Source organism: Triturus cristatus, chromosome 4_1 (assembly GCF_964204655.1).
Source record: "Triturus cristatus chromosome 4_1, aTriCri1.1, whole genome shotgun sequence".
In the NCBI taxonomy this organism is placed as follows: domain Eukaryota; kingdom Metazoa; phylum Chordata; class Amphibia; order Caudata; family Salamandridae; genus Triturus; species Triturus cristatus.
The window spans coordinates 217,919,420-217,934,976 of record NC_140585.1 but is presented as its reverse complement, the minus strand read 5'-3'; the positions used below and the strand labels follow the sequence as shown (position 1 = coordinate 217,934,976).

Sequence of the window (15,557 nt, the reverse complement as noted above, 5' to 3'; positions counted from 1 at the left end):
TGGTGTGGTGGACTGGTCATGAATGCTGAACCCGGTTCCCCAGTTCCAAATTCCACAGCTCTGGCCATAGTGCCACATCCCCACTGAACACCATACTTGCCCACTGAGAGAAACTCGCACTGCCTTCAGCTATAACCTAATTGTGCCCGCTATAAACACTTGGATGTGGCTCAATTCAAATTATGCACTCACTTGATAAGAGTAATATGCTGCCTAAAAAATTTTTAAAAAAAGCAACCACTCATAGGGAATGCAAAGCATGTGAAATGTAAGAAGAAACAACATGGTTACCTAAACGATCTCTCACTAACTATTCAGAGATCAGCGAGTGGTTTCACCTGAAAAGTTATGGACATGACTAGAGGGCCCTGAAGGGAACTGTTTCACTGTCCATTGCTTACATCCTTACAAAACGTAAGCAGTATGGTATAAAAAGACCACATCCATAAACACAGAGCCATGGTACACATTGTGTTTCCCAATCCACCCATCAACCAGGTATTGCAGTACCTCCAGGAATGGTACACTCTCCCAACCTGGAAACAACAATGCTTTTCAAAGAAAGACCAGAAAACGAAAGTAGCACTTCACTGGCAAACTCTGTAAAGTGATGCTGGTGTATTTGGATGTAAAAAAAAAACAATCTGGCCACTTTGCAAGCCCTCTGTCTTGCTTTATTTAGTTAGGTATTTAATTCTCATACAAGAAATTCTATTTCTCTACATGCTGCTGCACTTTGGATTTGAAAAATTCAATAGAGGGGCATTTCTCGGCATTTTTGGATCCATTTCACAGGGAAGCAACTAGAAAGACGAGCGTTTTTCAGAGCGTTTTTCAATTTTGGATCCATTTCACAGGGAAGCGACAACAGGCACACACGAACGAAGCAGAGCCTCGTGGCATGCCTGGGCCTTCCATAGTGCCCCCACCTTAACCCAAACCCACTGATGCAAAAATGCCCCCTCCCCAGCCCCAAAACTCACCTTTACTCTCCAACGTGCAGGAAGCAAATGGCTTCCTGCGCCTCGGAGAACAAAGGGGAAACCTCCAATGACGTCAGCGCGGCTCGCGCGCTGACGTCATTGGTGATGCGGCGGCGGGGGGAGGCAGTCCCTTCCCTGTAAAAAAAAAAAGATCGACCACTCACGGGGGGAGCGCCAGCGCTTCCCCCGTGGGTGGGGGCCATGACGAGCTGGACTCGTCATGGGCACAGCGCGACTGTGCTCCATGACGAGTCCAGCTCGTCATGGGCACAGAAAGGGTTAAGATTGACCATTCCTCATATTCCTGAATTGCTGTGGGGACATAAATGACAATTAAAGTCACACCTATAATGCACCTATCATTTTGCGCGGAACCTGTCCCGCAACATAAAGAGGTAATTAATTCTTCCAAGACCCTTTTTTGGTCATTCTTTGGAAAGTTATTATACAAATTAACAAGGGTGATATGCTAATTTCCTCCCACCTTAAAGGAGAGTATCTGATAATAATTGTACCCCCCGGTGGTCTGACACTTAATGGTCAATTGGCAGTATTTGAAATGTAGGTGCAAAGCCCGCCAGAGCATCTGCCCCTCCTGGTCTGCAGCGCTGTAGAAAAATAAGTACGGTACCCGGCTAGATGTATTTCGAACTCTTCCCAGCACTCCTGAAGGCAAATTACATCGAAATTGTCAATGAAAGCCAAGAAGATGGGGTCCTTTACCTTATTTAACAATCCCGCTATGTTCCAGGATAGGAGAGCCAACCTCCCCCTTTGATCATCTGGTAAGATCCCTGGGGCTGATTCAGTAGCAGCACAGTTACCTATTTCCAGGGATGCAGATACAACACTGTCTCCAACACCCCCCACTGCTGTACTTAGGGATCTTTGTTGAGCTAGCACTCTTTCTTCGCCGCCACCAGTATGATTAATCACTACGGACTCTAGTCTATCTGGCCCCTTTACCAATGGACAGAAGGTGGTACTGGCCACAGCTACGTCTTTATCCCTATACTGAGGGGAAATTATTAAATTGCTGTAAGCCGACTGCTTACTAAACCCCTCCCAACAACCATACAGGGCCCCGGTGATCGGTGACCGTCAATCAACCATCTCCAGGCAACTATACCTGTTGGCAGTCGGGATTCCTCTCCAATTATCCCGGGATATTTCATCCCTAACAGGGTGCCCTCCCCACTCCCCCCTGTCTCCTCCCCTCTCTTGGTGACCTACTCTGTGCCAGTTCCTATCATAGTCTGGGCCAAAACGACTCCTGGGAGGATAAAAAAGGAAAGTCGTTTTGTTTCAATGCCTTCATTTGTGCCCTGCATACCCCATGAACATATGTGGTCGACCGTACGTGGATCCTCAAAATTGACCAGAACACAGTCACCCTGGGTTGTTTTCCTCCCGTGCCCCACCCAGGGCACCCTACGCACCATTAAGATCTTACTCGACCGGTGAGGCGGTAACGGTCGGTTGATATTAAGCCAATGTTGGACCTTGTTCTTTAATGACCAACTAGGTTCCTCAGTAAAATCAGCCAACTCTGGGACCCCGGTCATAACCACCACAAAAGGGCTTGCTTCTGGGGGCAGATTAACAGCTAGTTTACCCAGGGGAGCTCCCCAGTTACAATCCCTGTTGGGGTCCAGTCCGGAGGCCTTAAATATATTATCCTCCTGTCTAGTGTGCACAGTAGGGGTTTTAGGATTATCTACAGTTTTCTTATCTGGGGGCATAAGGATCTTCGGTTTTGCGTTTGCCACTAGTGCAGGTGTATTTTTCGCTGGCAAGCCTACTAATTTGTTGTTATTTGACTTACTACCCCCTGCCTTTGGTACCCCAGGATTAGAAGGATTCTTAGAGAAAGCAGTCAGTTCAACTAACTGCTTTTCTATGCACGCTAGTCTGGTCTCTATCGGGGAGAGATACATTTTGAAAAGCTCCCCCATTCTTTCTAAGAGTTGGCTATCGGCCTCATCATCATTACTATTTCCAATTAGACTGACCAATGCCTCTACACTTTCTGAACCCAAAACCACATTACTCGCATCTATATGCATAGGGTCACGCCCTCTCTTTAATTGTAGTTCTGATCCCTCCCCATGCCTTTTTGATACCTCACATATCCCCTTGTCCACTGACGCTTTTATTTTCTTTGTTTTTTTAGATGTTTTCAATATAGCGCCCTCCCTCCTCCCCCTCAACTGCCTAATACTTGTATCATCTGGCGTGGGGTTCATCACTAATTCCGGGGTCCTTTCTAATGCCAAACTCAAATGTGAATCGGATAGGAGTTCTGACGCTGACAAATCTACCACATTTTGCAATCTATGCACGTCTTCGTGGACTTCTATAGGACCTGATTCTTTAATATGCTCAGGGGTTCTAGCTGTCGCAAGATGCCCCAGGGACGATCGCTTAGCCAATGCTAGATCTTGAGACACTCTACGTTCCATGAGGGCAATCCCTTGATCTATGACTGAGTTTGCCCTAACGATGAAATTATCTAATGGGCCTGTTATCTGAGCTCCTCCCATAGCCATTTTGCTCCTGCTTCCTCGTGTTAACATAATGGTACGATAAGTACGCACAATCACTGGGCAGCTCTGTTTTGTAATAAATTACAAAGAATGAAAACATACGTACAAATCACACAGTAGCAGGAGTTAAGGGGGGGCCCCGCCTGGCCTTAATCGTACTTTAACGGGCTTCAACGGGCCCGCCCTTGGCCCGGGCTTTGCCCGGCGGACGCCGGCGCGCGTCCCGCGTGTGCAGGGAAGGCGGAGACTAAATACGGAAGGATGAAGGCGGGAAGAGGGCCAGCTGCGGCGTATCAGGAGCCGCTGGGCAGTCTGGTCCTCGCAGTCCCGCTGTCAGGAAACAGGTCGTAGTCCAGCCCAAGATCGGAGAGACGTCCTAGCAGGTAATCCCGATGATTTATGCAGTCCCAACGCTCAGGGTCAAAGCGGCAAAAAGGCACCTCTCCAGCAGCCAAGCACGAGCGGCACCCACGGAGCGGGGGCCACAAGAGGTCTTATCCTTGCCGATGGTAGAAGCGGGAAGAGGGCCAGCTGCGGCGTATCAGGAGCCGCTGGCCAGTCTGGTCCTCGCAGTCCCGCTGTCAGGAAACAGGTCGTAGTCCAGCCCAAGATCGGAGAGTCGTCCAAGCAGGTAATCCCGATGATTTATGCAGTCCCAACGCTCAGGGTCAAAACGGCAAAAAGGCACCTCTCCAGCGGCCAAGCACGAGTGGCACCCGCGGAGGGGCCGCAAGAGGTCTTATCCTTGCCGATGGTAGAAGCGGGAAGAGGGCCAGCTGCGCCGTATCAGGAGCCGCTGGGCAGTCTGGTCCTCACAGTCCCGCTGTCAGGAAACAGGTCGTAGTCCAGCCCAAGATCGGAGAGACGTCCAAGCAGGTAATCCCGATGATTTATGCAGTCCCAATGCTCAGGGTCAAAGCGGCAAAAAGGCACCTCTCCAGCGGCCAAGCACGAGCGGGACCCGCGGAGCGGGGGCTGCAAGAGGTCTTATCCTTGCCGATGGTAGAAGCGGGAAGAGGGCCAGCTGCGGCGTATCAGGAGCCGCTGGGCAGTCTGGTCCTCACAGTCCCGCTGTCAGGAAACAGGTCGTAGTCCAGCCCAAGATCGGAGAGACGTCCAAGCAGGTAATCCCGATGATTTATGCAGTCCCAACGCTCAGGGTCAAAGCGGCAAAAAGGCACCTCTCCAGCAGCCAAGCATGAGCAGCACCCACGGAGCGGGGGCCACAAAAGGTCTTATCCTTGCCGATGGTAGAAGCGGGAAGAGGGCCAGCTGCGGCGTATCAGGAGCCGCTGGGCAGTCTGGTCCTCGCAGTCCCGCTGTCAGGAAACAGGTCGTAGTCCAGCCCAAGATCGGAGAGTCGTCCAAGCAGGTAATCCCGATGATTTATGCAGTCCCAATGCTCAGGGTCAAAGCGGCAAAAAGGCACCTCTCCAGCGGCCAAGCACGAGCGGGTCCCGCGGAGCGGGGGCTGCAAGAGGTCTTATCCTTGCCGATGGTAGAAGCGGGAAGAGGGCCAGCTGCGGCGTATCAGGAGCCGCTGGGCAGTCTGGTCCTCACAGTCCCGCTGTCAGGAAACAGGTCGTAGTCCAGCCCAAGATCGGAGAGACGTCCAAGCAGGTAATCCCGATGATTTATGCAGTCCCAACGCTCAGGGTCAAAGCGGCAAAAAGGCACCTCTCCAGCAGCCAAGCATGAGCAGCACACACGGAGCGGGGGCCACAAAAGGTCTTATCCTTGCCGATGGTAGAAGCGGGAAGAGGGCCAGCTGCGGCGTATCAGGAGCCGCTGGGCAGTCTGGTCCTCGCAGTCCCGCTGTCAGGAAACAGGTCGTAGTCCAGCCCAAGATCGGAGAGTCATCCAAGCAGGTAATCCCGATGATTTATGCAGTCCCAACGCTCAGGGTCAAAGCGGCAAAAAGGCACCTGTCCAGCAGCCAAGCACGAGCGGCACCCGTGGAGCGGGGGCCGCAAGAGGTCTTATCCTTGCCGATGGTAGAAGCGGGAAGAGGGCCAGCTGCGGCGTATCAGGAGCCGCTGGGCAGTCTGGTCCTCGCAGTCCCGCTGTCAGGAAACAGGTCGTAGTCCAGCCCAAGATCGGAGAGACGTCCAAGCAGGTAATCCCAATGATTTATGCAGTCCCAACGCTCAGGGTCAAAGCGGCAAAAAGGCACCTCTCCAGCAGCCAAGCACGAGCGGCTCGGGGCCGCAAGAGGTCTTATCCTTGCCGATGGTAGAAGCGGGCCAGCTGTGGCGTATCAGGAGCCGCTGGGCAGTCTGGTCCTCGCAGTCCCGCTGTCAGGAAACAGGTCGTAGTCCAGCCCAAGATCGGAGAGACGTCCAAGCAGGTAATCCTGATGATTTATGCAGTCCCAACGCTCAGGGTCAAAGCGGCAAAAAGGCACCTCTCCAGCAGCCAAGCACGAGCGGCACATAATTGAGTCAAATAGGCCACATAATTTGGCCTTCGATTACCATATAATTTGTTACAGGGCCATATAAAGTCAAATGTTAATAATAAAATGGGTGAAATTGTATTTAAACTGGATTTAACAGCAGCTCTGTGAAAATTGTGCATGATCCTATTTGGCACTTGTGACCACCTGTAAAATTGTCTATTAGAAATGGGGTCTTTGATTGGCAGGGTTTGCACCCTGTTCAAGTAGGGACCACCACCGTGGTCAGGGTAAGTCAGATACACACCCAAAATTAGCCCGTGCTCACTCAATGGTAGCTTGGCAAAGAGCAGTCAGGCTCAACTTGAGAGGCAATGTGTAAAGTATTTTTGTAACAATTAAAGTATAGTAACTCAATGAAAACACCATAAAAAGACTCCACACAGGTTTAGAAAAATTGAGAATACTGATCTGAGTAAAACAAGACCAATACAACTAATATCCATTAAGTAGTAGTCGAGATAATAATTTTTAAAGAATAATTGCAAAAAAAGTGCTTAGGAATAGCGCTAAAGATTACTTGGGGTCGTGCTAGACCTAGGAATATTCGAAAAGCCAAGCTGACTGCAATGGCGTGTGGGTCACATACAATTCCTAACAGGTCCTGCTGAAGTTTTCCCTTCTCAAGTTAAGCCATGTGTCCTGTTCACCGGAAAAGAGTTTGCTGGGAGAACGGTGAGCATCGCTGGCAGTGGTCAAGGGAGCACAAGGGGCCGCCGGGTGTCGTGGATAGATGGGCTAGGGCCTCACAGTCGTGCTATGCATAGAGACAATATTAAAGTGAGCGACGTGGTTCCGGAGCAAATAGGCCTGTTTGTATTTGCGAAGAGCACAATAGCTTGATTCAAAGGGCCCAGGACCCGTAGATGATGAAAGCAGCTGCAGAACCCACTTCTGAGGCCCAGAGCTTGGAGGGCTTGGAGGGTGCACCTCAGTCAAGGGTAGGACTCAAAGAAGGCAGAGTCCAGCAGCTCCAGCAGAAATGTAGGAAGTCTTTTGTGTCCATGAGATGTCAGAAAACAGGAGACCAGCCAACAGGCCCTTGGAGTCACTCTGGGTTCAGTCCTTGGCCTCAGCAGGGCAGGGATCAGCAGGCAGCAGGGCAGCTCAGAAAAGTCATTCACCACAGAGTGGCATTCTTTCAGCACAGCAATTTTTACACCAGCAAAGTTCTTCCCAGGTCCAATAGTACACTGATTTGATAGGGTTAGAGCCCTGATACTTTTACTCAAAGGTGCCTTCAAAAGAACTCTCTGAAGTGCACAAGGATCCCTTTCAGCCCAACCCTAACTAATGACTACCAGTTGTGGGTAAATTAGCCCTTTGTTTGACGGCAGGACTTTAAGGCCATCTGTGTTGTCCATAAGTCCCTGCAACTCGACCATGATATGACTCTACAAGGCCAACAGGAAACTGCGGCCGGACGAACTTCACCTGGTTGAAATCCCAAGGATTAAAAAGGCCAGAAGTGGCGGCCGACTCTTTTCTCATAATGCGGCCAAACTCTGGAATGCACTGCCACTGTATCTTTGCAGGGAATTTAGCCATCCTGCCATCTGAAAGCAGCTGAAGACACTACTGTTTCCCTAAGTTTCTCTGCTACTGGTCACTAGTCTCACCCAGCGCTGGGATGCCCCCGGGTAGCCATGCGCTATATAAATGTCTTTTTCATTTCATTTCATTTTATTCAGGACACAACCTATTCAGATGTAAGTGTGAGCCACTTCTCCCCCTTCCTGCCCAGGAAGGCTATCAGTATGCAGATTAATGCCAGCATAATTCCCTGTCACACCCAGCCCTTCCTGTATTGTGGTTTTTCTACAGCGAATGCACAAAGTGTAGCTGTCAGGGAAGTGTTGTTAGGAAAAATGGCTGACGAAAAGTAAAACATGCATTAATTCATGACCCTAACGTCGATCTGGCATTAACAACTTTTTGGGATTTGGTGAAATTGGAATAAGTAGTCATTGCAGCTCCTGTATAAACCACACCCTGTGGAATCCGTATTTGCTAGAGTTACCATTGCAAACCCAGTGGCTGCTAAGTTGGTTCTGCCTGACAATCACCTGGCACATAGTATTTTTCATGGTTCATTGCTCAAGCCCTGTAAGGAGCAAAGTAGGAGAGATCCACCTCCCTCAGTGAAAGTGGATAATCATTTGGAATTTGAGGGGAAATCCATTTTGAACTCCAGGTGCATCAGAAGAGGATTGCTTTAGTTGACTGGAAAGGGTATGCCCCCAAGGATCCGTCATGGGAGTCAGCAGGACATGTCCATTCTCTACTTTTGATTCACCTTTTCCACTCATATCACCTAGACAAATATATGCATACTGGGCAACCTTTGTGGTGATACTGTCATGGTGTTTCACAGGAGCTTGATGCTACTTTCACCCAGCTATAGCCCTAGACAGTTTTGTCCCCTCTTTCCAATCCATGCTCAGGGCATTGCCACTAAGGATATTATCCAGACTGGTGTGACAATAGCAATGCTGCACAGGATTGTGGCTGTGTGTGCTACCCTGTTGTTAACCACCATCACCAGCACTGTCAAACCTGTGCCCATGTGGACATACCAAAATTTGTGACTGTGGACTAGATGTACAAAGGCCTTCTGCTCAATTTCGGCCCATTAAGAAATGCCAAAAAGGCTTTTCTGATGTACAAAGGCCTTTAGGGAATTGCAAAATGTGAGTTATACCCTGTAAAAAACGTATTTTGTGATTTCCTAAATAAGATATTGCAAATAGGGATTTGCTATGTGAGATTTCTTAGCACATGTGCAAAGCATTACCTAAATACAAAATGAGCATTTAGGAAATGCAATTACCATTGACTCAAAGTCGATGGTAAACAAGTGCTATTTAAAAATAGCACCCCAAGATGCTTTTTTTCAAAGTGCTATAGAGCCCACACATTCCCCTAGGGCATATGTTTGCTTTACATGTGCACCATGGGGTGTATTACGGGGGGGCCTTATGCCCATAGCCATCCTTGGTATAGCATTTCCTAAATAGCAGTTTCTATGGCGTCACTATTTAGGAAATGCAAAATTGCATTTTTGTGTATCTGGCCCCATATGCGCTATATAATTGGCAGACTGCATCGGGATTTTTAGACTCTACTGCAAAATTTAGAGAAGCCAAGGATTTTGAGGATTGACTTCAGGATTCAAGCTTCCTGAAGTCTAATTAAACAAACCGCACCAAGGGTGTGATCAGGTATTTGGCTTTCTTCCCTATTGGTGAAAGGAAGCCTTTGCTTTGGACCCTGCTTTTCATCTGTGTTTCTCTGCTTGCTGTTAGATCTTCACCTGTTTTTGTAGCTCTCCATTCTTTATTATCTTCTAGACAGCCACAGAGAATATCTTCCCAGAAGACGTCTATTTGCAGTCCTTTAAATTGATTATTCAGCGTCACCTACAACACTTTCCCTGCATCCTTTGATGAAGAAGCACCATCATCAAAGTTCTCCAGTTTGTGATAGCTAGGAAGACATATATATTACTTCTTTGAATAGTGGGACTTCTGTTAGGTCCCTGTCCTGTCCCTTCCACCAACATACTGACAATCTGACACACCCTCAAAGTTGTGCTATAACAACTGACTTTGTGCTCCATATGTTAGATGCTGATCCTTTGTGAATCATTGTTTCTTATTGGTGTCTCAAGTTGTGGAACACTAACCACTGCTTTAGGAGACTAGTCTCAAGACTATTATTTTGGCTCTAGCAAGAGATATGCACTTTGCCATTGATATGATGAATAGTTACCATAGTGCAAGAGTTACTACAGTAAATCGTGCACATTTCCTGATGAATGTTGCCATTCATGCAACATCCATCCATGGAAATGAAAAAAAATGCCTGTATTTTAAATTGATGCAGAGACTTCAGGTTAGTGATAGCTAGGCAGAGTTAGGTATTACTTCTTTGATAGTGGAACTTCTCTTAGGCTTCAGAACTGTCCCCTGCACGTATATGATGACATTCTGCCACATCCACAAAGTGCTGCAACAACCGACTCTTTGGCAGGAGTTTGTTTTTTGCAGAACTAAGGATCCTGACCCATGAGGTTTTTTTCCTAGGGTCATATTCCATTTCTATCCGTTTGAGACCTCCAGAAATTCCCTTGCGGTTCCCAACTGTAGAAAAGTACATCAGACGGTCCACTGTAAAGAGGGTGGATAGTCTGATGCACCTACAGTGACAGCTCCAACTCTGTCTGGCAGTTGATAAAGGGTTTCTGCTAGCAGAGCCAAGTGGAGGCAATGCCTTCAGAAAAATGACAGTCCACCCAACTCTTACTAGGACAGGAGGATGTAGTAGACAGGGTACTCTGCCACATTTAAGTAGAGAACCCTGTCTGCCAAACACTAATTCAAGCCCTTAGTTTGGATTATTATGATGTATACCTTCATTACAGACTGAACTATAATTATGACCAACAGTTGGAAATATAACCCATTTTTGACCTATCTACACAAAGTCAAGTTCTTTTGACTCAGCACATGAGATAATGGTTGATGCACACACAACAAATCACTTTAACAATATACTTTGTTTATTACACATCAACATATTAAAACATTTCAGTGGTCTAGCACAACATCTAGATGTCATGGATTGCATCCAGTGTAGTGTTTTATATGCACTGCTTGAAGCATCAATGTGGTCATGTTTGTATTATGCTTTGTTTGCATTGTTTCCACAGGGCAGTTTACAACACACTACGCACCGATGCATCTCAGTCCTCGTTGCTAGTGTGAAGAAGTACAGGAGTAGCAGAGAGGTTCTTTACATCAACTTTATTCAAGTTTGCAGTACAGAAACGTCCTATGCACAAGACACCAAACAGCAACTGACCTTTAGCACTAGGCAACAGTAACTCTACATTCAAGAGCTATAGTGTAGGAATGTTGTACATTAAAGTAGCCCACTGTAATACAGTAATACATAAAGGAAATACCACACATTAGTTTTCTATTACAGGGCTACGCCAGGGCTCTCAAAAGTGTTGCCCAGTTTGAAGTGCCACACAGACATCTTTAAAAGAAAACATTAGACAGAATATATAATATATGTCCACAGCACACAGATATGTCATATCATTAGATATCAGGGGACTACCAACACTCCCAAAATAAGATGTGCAAAACATCCAGCAATACACATTAGGCAGAACATGTTTAATATGCCCAACCACTCAGGTATACGACATATTCAGCTATGAAGGAAGACCATGGTTCACAAACATGCAATGTAACATAATAGAGAAAACACCCCATATGATCACTCTTTCATTGCACAACACAGGCACACCAATGACAGTTGCTTCTTTAAAAACATCTACATAACAAGATCAAATTTAGAGAAAAATCTCGCACACATTAAACATTAAGAGCAAATCTTACAGAACATAAAACTAAAGTTCAACAATGAATAAATATCCCAACTGAACAACACAATGTGTAACCTATGCCTCAGTGTGAATTACGCATGTTGTAGACTTTAAGAAAACTGCCTTAACACTAAGAAAGGTTTTTTAGCCACATTATGACACAATAATGATAGGCCTTCCTCTCCCTGAAGAAATAATTAAAATCCAACACAATCCAACCCTATATATATAAACACAAGATTATGTCAGCTAGGTCTGTGATGAAAATCTAAGAAACATGGTCAAATGAACTAATGGAAAAATGGACACCATACAACCACACTTTAACAACATTACCGGGTCTATACACAAAGGTAAACTTATACGAGTATATCTACACAACTCTGACCACGGAACCACAACCTTTTACTACCTCGTTTTTGGTTTCCCTGCCAGGAACTATGACCTATACGAGCTTGAACTTTATTGTAAGGTCCAGAACATTGCTTCCCAATGCTGTCTTGTAAAGTGTAATCCGACTCGAATGTTGAATGTTTTATTACTTGAACTTTTCACTTCATTGTTGTTATTCTTTGTTTCTTTCGGAGTATGTTCTTTTTATATGCACTGTTCTCCTTTGCAAGTGTTCACCTTATACCTTCTGTAAAGCGCTCTGATACCCTTACCCGGGTCTGGTTCGCGTACTATAAAACTTTAAAAATAAAAAATAATAAAAATAATCTATATGTGTAAATTTAGTTTTACACTTATGAGAAACTTTATTACTTTGGGCTATTCACCATTTACAACTATAGAAATACACAATAGTGTGAACTAAATGTCCCAAACTCCTGGAATTAGGTGTGAAGCCACTAAATACAATACATTACTACTAGTACTGACTAAACATACGCATTTGATGTTCCACTATTGGAGCTGAGATCTCCTAAAAGTGTATTAAAACTTTGAAAAAAAACAATACCATACTTTAATATAAAATATGAATGTTAAATAATTTCATATATGTATTTTAGTTGTAGAATAATTTTTAAAGTATTAAAGCATTAATAACTTGATTTAAATTTGCTTCTCAATTGTTTTGAATATAGTAAATTAAACAAAAGTTATTTTTCAGTCTAAATTATAAAAACAATCTCACCTTAAATAAAACATACACATTTTGGTGTACCCCAATCGACTAAAATTGATGCACAGAATTAATGATGTTACATTACTTTTTCAATTTAAATATTTTTTATAAAATATATTGAAATAAAATATTTTTATTTTTTATTTTTTTGCATTAAATTAAATGTATTTATATTTTAACTAGGTTAAATAATTTTCTTTAATTTAACATTAGTCCCTTTTTCTATTAGTTTGTATGGTAGAGTGTTGTAGTACCATAGGTTAGCCATGTGTGGTGTTAGACTTACTGCAACTCTAAGATGGAGTACATTTACTGATTTGGGTATATTTTTGGATGCAATAACAGTAGAAGTGCAGTTTGTGAATAGAAATGAGCTTACACTTTTGTAGGTCTTTGGTTATCCCTCCCTAAACCGCTCCCTAACTCTGCCTTAACATCTATTTACTCCTTCCTTAACCCAACCTCTTTAGTTGTAAGTATTCCCCATTTTCCTGTTACTCCCCTCTGTTTCTCCACATTTATTACTAAAACTTATACTTATTTGTGAAGAGACTCCAGCGTCTCCACATAGAAAAAGGAGAGGTGAATGCGGAACCTCCTCATGTAGGTTTGTGAATAGCATTTTGTAGTATCTTAATAGTAGTATTGTTAGCACTACTAAATATACTATACAGTTCAATTTCTAGATAGGCCCTCTTCAGTTTTCTGAACAACCTATTGGTTTATGTTTCACTGTAGTGTTAGTTAACCAAAAGTTGTCAGAAGTAATCAGATTATTAAACAAATTTTTTATGTTATTAAAGATGTAAATATCTTGTCACAGTGAACACAGACGGGTGCCATCGATTTTAACTACTGCCTTAGTTAAATGCTTTACGTTGATATTGGCAAAAGTTCAACTAACTAGGACTAATGTCTTCCATACTTATGCCACACTAAGCCTTCCAACAAAATCTAAGGACTCTGTTGCCCCATTCTACTTGTACTGAGAAAGCTCTTAATGGACATGGAAGATGTAAATAAAACTGTTTATAATGAATTTATTCTATTGGGATTGACAGATGATCCCAGGTTGAAGCTGATTCTCTTTACAGTGTTCACAGGGGTCTATTCCCTCACAGTGATTGGCAACATTGGCCTCATTGTATTAATCCAGCTGAACCCACATCTTCAGACCCCTATGTACTTCTTCCTGACCCATCTTTCCTTTGTGGATCTTTGCTATTCCTCTGACATTGCCCCTAGAATGCTTGTTGACCTGCTTTCTGAAAGTAAGAGGATTTTTCGCGTCAGTTGTGCAATGCAATTGTTCATTTTCTTTGCTGCTGGAACCATTGAGGCTCTGCTTCTGGTAACCATGGCTTACGACCGCTACGTTGCTGTTTGCCAGCCATTGCACTACATGGCCATCATGACTAAGAAATTTTGTGTCCTGCTACTCTCCATGGTATACACTGGTGGCATTATGCACTCCATGATAGAGACAGGTTGTACGTTCCGACTGCCTTTTTGTCAATGGGAAATTCATCATTTTTGCTGTGACCTCCCTCCATTGTTAAAGCTCTCATGCACCAACACTTTCACCAATGAGGTAGTATTATTCATATTTGGAGGTTCCTTGACTATTTCTACGCTTGTGGCTATTTTAATTTCCTATGCCGCCATCATCTCAGCTGTCCTGCAAATTCGCTCTTCAGCAGCAAGACTTCGGGTCTTTTCCACATGTGCCTCTCACTTCACTGGCGTGACCTTGTATTTTGGAACAATTATTTTCAATTACCTCCGCCCCTCTTCTGTCTATTCTCTTGACCAGGACAAGGCTGTCACTCTGTTCTACACTGTTGTGATACCGATGTTAAATCCTCTGATCTACAGCCTGCGAAACAAGGATGTGAAAGAAGGAATGAGGAAAATCATTGAGAGAAAATTCATTTTTAGAGGAATATTTCCTCTAAATTTTTAACTACTTATTACTGATTTTCAGATTACAAATTATCATGTATACTGTTGCACACTCTGTTCATTTTATGATTTTGTAGACCTTCTTATTTAACTTTGTGGATTTTGATATAAAGATACAAATACAGAAATGTGTTTGAACACATTTTTTTTTAGCATTTTGTCGGATTTGCAGCAGCCTTTGATAGTTCCATAATGTTGCTTCCATCAGAAATGAATAATAAGCATTATGGTATGCCAGCAATAATCTATTTATTATTTATTATGTATTATGCAATGGATGAACTACTCCCAAATAAAAAAAAAGGAATAACGATTACGATAAGTGAATTCATCCACTAAGCAAAGATGCCAAAATGGCAATATGTTGACAAAACTGGTTTTGATGGTAATACTTATTTAATGGATGTTGAATGCTCGTTGTTAGTGATAAAATATGTGTACGTTCATCCTTGTCAAGAAAAAGTGCTAACATATATTCACTCATATTATAAGAACGTAGATTGGGAAGCAAAGGTCGTATATGTTTGTTGAGTCTGAATGGAGGATCTTTCTGTAGATAAGTCATGCACCATACTGTAGGAAGCAGTACATGTTTTATTCAAATTAAGTCCTGGTGACAGCTTTAGTTCGAATAGTTTCTGTCTCCAACTGAGGTAACCACCAGAATCAGCAATGCACAAGCATATCAATATTCATTACCTCATCACATTCTGCCATCCACATTTCCCCTCTGAAGAATGAGCTCACTATTGCAGGCAAAGGAAACACTCAACACACACCTCCTTTTCTACTAAACAATTAATAAACTCAGATCAACTCAACCCAGAGCCATCAGCGCTAATCTCTAACAACAACCATTCAGAACCACACACAAAGAAAAGTCACATTGCATCATGTGACAGTTCAAAGGAAGGCCTCCTAACACGCACTCTGACCATAAGTCTCCTCCTGCATTAAAACAGAATATAAGTCACAAGACATTTTAGTTGGGAATTCTGATAGCATGAGAGGCAAGTATGTTGTTTGTACCACGTAAACATGGAACAAACTCAAATTTCCGCTATGTCCTGGGATGGACTTATTT

At 44.1% G+C, this 15,557-nt stretch overlaps 1 protein-coding gene across 1 annotated transcript; it reads left to right on the top strand.

The window, feature by feature from the left end:
• The first annotated feature begins 13,511 nt into the window (after positions 1–13,511).
• Positions 13,512–14,474, top strand: LOC146854110 (olfactory receptor 5AR1-like). The gene has a single exon (XM_085651019.1). It carries the CDS (start codon positions 13,512–13,514, stop codon positions 14,472–14,474), a length of 963 nt encoding a protein of 320 aa, XP_085507145.1.
• The last annotated feature ends 1,083 nt before the right edge of the window (positions 14,475–15,557 follow it).